Source organism: Condylura cristata, unplaced genomic scaffold (assembly GCF_000260355.1).
Source record: "Condylura cristata isolate star-nosed mole 26May11 unplaced genomic scaffold, ConCri1.0 scaffold00009, whole genome shotgun sequence".
NCBI classification, from domain to species: domain Eukaryota; kingdom Metazoa; phylum Chordata; class Mammalia; order Eulipotyphla; family Talpidae; genus Condylura; species Condylura cristata.
In genome coordinates this window covers 49570-53927 of record NW_004567110.1, presented here as the reverse complement: position 1 = coordinate 53927, position 4358 = coordinate 49570, and the positions used below count along the sequence as shown (strand labels likewise).

The 4358-nt window shown below is 65.8% G+C and overlaps 1 protein-coding gene across 1 annotated transcript in view; it reads left to right on the top strand.

Annotated features, from left to right (window-relative positions):
* GAS8 (growth arrest-specific 8) overlaps window positions 1-4358 on the top strand; it is a 9619-nt gene that overhangs the window by 3141 nt on the left and 2120 nt on the right. The window contains exons 5-8 of the mRNA XM_012722841.1: window positions 1128-1369; window positions 2023-2228; window positions 2482-2649; window positions 2795-3124. Coding sequence (XP_012578295.1) covers window positions 1128-1369; window positions 2023-2228; window positions 2482-2649; window positions 2795-3124 — 946 coding nt within the window. The remainder of the gene's footprint in view (window positions 1-1127; window positions 1370-2022; window positions 2229-2481; window positions 2650-2794; window positions 3125-4358) is intronic.

Sequence of the window (4358 nt, the reverse complement as noted above, 5' to 3'; positions counted from 1 at the left end):
GGCGCGGGGCTCCCCGCACTCGCGGCTTTCCTGGGCCCCTTGGGTGCGTGTGGCGCCTGCTGCCGAGTGTAACTGGGCCTCGGCATTGCTGTTACGGCGAACACCGTTTTCCGCCGGTCGTGGCCGTTCACTCTGGGGCTGTGTAAATATTTTCTCCCCCGCTGTGGGCTGTATTTTTACCTGTGTATTTGCTAAAGACTTATTTACCTATGCTGCAAGAGCTGAGGTATAGGCAGGGGTGCAGGGGTGGTGAGAGGCTTCACCAGAGATAGCGTGGGGCGCAGGACAGGTGGGGCCGTGGGGGGACAGGAAGTGTCTGCTGGGCCCTGAGGGTCACTCCCTGGCAGGGCCACGTGGTGACAACCTGAGACTTCACCTCTAGGTCATCAGGGAGACCTTCAATACCACATTTTGTTTTTAAAGATATGTTTACTTATGCACACGGAACTGGGTGGAGCACAGGCTAGAGGTGCAGGGGCAGTGAAAGGATTCACCAGAGACAGAGCGGGGAGCAGAACAGGCCAGCTGACCAAGTGCACTGCTGAGGGGAGCAGCGGGTGGTCAGGAGAGGTCTGCCGCGCCATGTGGTCACCTCCGGGGCAGGGATCGAGCTCACGCTGCAGTGGCTTTAGCTTTTTAGTGTGGTGCTTTAACCTGCTGCGCCACCAGGGAGGGCCCCACATTGTTTTAATTACTGTTGCTTTAGAGTATATTTTGCAGTCAGGAACATGATGTCTTGTCTTCTCTCCTTTTCTCCTTCAGGATTGCTTTAGCTTTTGTGGCCTCAATGATGCTTTTGATAGTGACTTTGGTTTTCAGAGCGTTACTTGCCTCGTGCCTGGCTGTGGGGTTATTTGCCTCATGCCTGGGGGCAGCACAGCCTCCATGGTGGCTGGGAGACTTCCTGGGAAGCCGCAGGTGTCTTGGACCCCAGGATTGTGGTGCTCCTGGCGGCCCCATCCCATGTTCCCATGATTCGGCCACGTCTGTCCAGACCCCCGTGTGGGGTCCCTATATGGCTAGCCTCTCTGTTGCCTAAAAGGGCTTCTCTGAGAATAATGGAAGCTTTTTATTCAGAATTTTTGTATAATTTTTTTTTTTTTATGATCATGGGAGCCGCCCTGAAGCTGGCCTCTGGGGAGCGCTCTCTGTAGGGGAAGCTGGCGGCCTCCCTGTGGCCAGCGGGAGGTCCTTGCCCTCCAGCTCCCCCAGCCTGGGAGGGCGGGGTCTGTGGTCACTGAAACCGGAGCAGCGCCGGGGAGCGCCGCGGGAGAGGCTGCCGTGACCCCCACTGATGGGCTTGTGGGTCTGCAGAAACATACCGAGGAGATCACCAAGATGCGGAACGACTTCGAGAGGCAGGTGCGAGGTCAGTGCCCACGTGGGGCGTCGGCCGGCCCTCAGTGAGGCTGCTGCGGCTGTGCGCCTGGCCCGGGATCCAGGTCCAGACGGCCTCGGCACACTGAGACCCAAGGCCGAGGGGCAGCTGCCGGCCCCCAGGACCACCTGCTGTGCGGTGTCCACCACCGGGTGGGCAGCTGCCGCCAGCTCACTTAAGTGCAGTTAGAGGCGGCGCCGTGCCCAGTCTCGTGGGCAGCGTTGTAGACTAGTCTTCACCCTGGTGCAGTCTGTCTGGTGAGCAGTGGAGCCCAGAGCCAGGGCACGTGGGAGCTGCTATGCTCCCTGGGGGAGTAGGGCAGGCCCAGGGGCGTGGCCTCCCCCACGGGGGCGTGGCCTCCAGCTGGGGCGTGGCCTCCCCACGGGGGCGTGGCCTCCATCTGGGGCATGGCCTCCCCACGGGGGCGTGGCCTCCAACTGGGGCGTGGCCTTCCCCACGGGGGCGTGACCTCCCCTAATGGGGCGTGGCCTTCCCAACGGGGGCGTGGTCTTCCCTATGGGGCGTGGCCTCCCAGCTGGGGGCGGGCCTCGCCTGTGGGGGCAGAGCTGGGCCCCTCGCCGGGGCCTCTGGGCCTCGCCTGCGCCCTGCCCCGCTGAGCTGCTCTCTGTGCTGCCGCCTGCCAGAGATCGAGGCCAAGTACGACAAGAAGATGAAGACGCTCAGGGACGAGCTGGACCTGCGCAGGAAGACGGAGATCCACGAGGTGGAGGAGCGCAAGAACGGCCAGATCAACACGCTGATGCAGCGGCACGAGGAGGCCTTCACGGACATCAAGAACTACTACAACGACATCACCCTCAACAACCTGGCGCTCATCAACTCCCTCAAGGTGCCCTGCGGCCGGCGGGCCGCTCCCTGGGCTGGGCGGTGGGGGCTCCTGGGCGGGCGCGCCTCGCAGTGAGGCCCGTCCCGGGATGTGGCCGCTGAGGAGAAGCCCCGGGGACCCTTTTGGTTTTGTGGATTCTGCACCCCTAGAGAGGCAGGCGCGTCCACACCGCAGGCAGGCTCTGAGCTGCGCCAGACGGGCTGGGCCCAGTGCGGACGCGGCCTGGCCCGCTGCTGAGCCGCGCCTGCACCCACAGGAGCAGATGGAGGACATGCGGAAGAAGGAGGACCGCCTGGAGAAGGAGATGGCGGAGGTGTCCCTGCAGAACAAGCGGCTGGCGGACCCCCTGCAGAAGGCGCGGGAGGAGATCGGGGAGCTGCAGCGGAAGCTGGGGAGCCATGAGAGGGACAAGCAGGTCTTGGTGGTGAGCTTCTGGAGCTGCCCCGGAGGTGACGAGGTGAAGGTGGGGCTGCCCTTGGCCGCGGCACGTCCTCCCTGGGGGCGTGGGCCTGGCCTTGGGCAGCTTTCCCTGGGCGTGGCCACTTGACGGCCGCCCTCCTCCTCTGCAGTGCACCAAGGCGCGGCTGAAGGTCACCGAGCAGGAGCTGAAGGGCCTGCAGTGGGAGCACGAGGTGCTGGAGCAGCGCTTCCTCAAGGTGGGCGGCGCCTCTCTGCCGCCCGCTGCCCCTCCGCTCGCCCTGGCAGTGGGCAGGCTGACGGACAACAGGCTGCGGGCTCGGCCTGTGAGGCTGCGGCCCCTGCTGCCCACGCAGGCCCAGGCCAGCGGCCTCCACAGCTCCTCCGCTGCTTTCTGCGCTGGGGCGTGGGGCCCAGGCGCAGCACCCCCCGACCTCTCCTGTGTGCGGTGGGGCCGTGGCACCACCAGGAAAATCCACTCCTGAGATGATGGCCAGGAACTGCACGCTCAGAGTGGCCAGTGGCGGGGAGTGGTCCCGGGGCCCCCACCTGGCCAGCCCTGCGGGTGGCTGGGTCCGAGTCACCGAGAGGCCGGACCCACCGCGGCCGGCGGTCTCCAGGGCCTCTGTCAATCTCCCGTGTTCTCCTGGGTCTCTGCTCCCTTGGGGGGTCACTGGTGCTCTCCAGTGCTCTCTGGCATTCTCTGGGCTTCTCCAGTGCTCTCTGGTGCCTTCCAGCGCTCTCTGGGGGTTCTAGGCAGTCTCCGGGGGTCTCTGGCGCTGTCTGGCAGTCCCTCCCTGGCCCAGCTGCTTTCTGTTCTGTGCGTGGTCAGGACAGGCCCCGGCTCCTCTCGCCTGAGCGTCTCCGTGGCCGAAGTGGAAGAAGGCAGAGCCAGGTCTCCATAAGCGCCCCCGCACCCTGCAGTCAGGGCCCCCAGAGACCGAGCTGTGCGGGAGGCCCGCGCAGTGGAGCCTGTGTGGGCAGGCTGTGGGGATGGAGGGCGGGCAGCTGCGGCCCTGCCAGCGGCCTGAGCCGTGGGGCTCAGGGGGGCACCTGCAGGGCCACCTCACTGTCTGCTCTCCCTGGGTGTGCGGCATGGGGAGCATGGTGGCGTGTTACTTTTTGGACATTTGTTCATGCACACAGAACTGGGGTACAGGCCAGGGGTGCGGGGGGCTGAGGGGGTGCACCAGAGAGACTGGGGGGCAGCGCAGGCGGATGGGCCAAGTGCACTGCCAAGGGGCTGCGGGGGACAGGAGGGGCCTGCCGCGCCTTGGGGCCCCTCCCTGGCTGGGGATCGAACTCTCGCCCGCTGCGTTTTTGACAGCAGCTGCAGGGGTCACTGAACCCAGTGACTGTGGCCAGGAGGGGTGGGCGTGGTGGTCACACCTCACAAAGGCCCTCTACTTCTGCAGCCACCGGCAGGGGGAGGCAGTCCGAGGGTGCTTCTGGGGGGAGGGCCGGGAGAGGGGCCGACCCCAAGTCAGACAACGAAGGGTGAGAGGTCAGTAAAGAACAAGGCCTTAAAGGGCCTCTTTTGGCCGGAGGGGCTGGCCCCGGGCGTGGCTGGCCCCGCCCCCCGGCCGCTGTGGTCAGACCGCACTGGGAGCCGGTGCTGGGCCTCGGGGAGCTGCGGCGGAACTGCCCGCTGGGCGCGCGCGCACCCAAGGGGCAGCGCTTTGGCAGGGCGGGTCGGTGGGCAGAGACGCCTGCGCG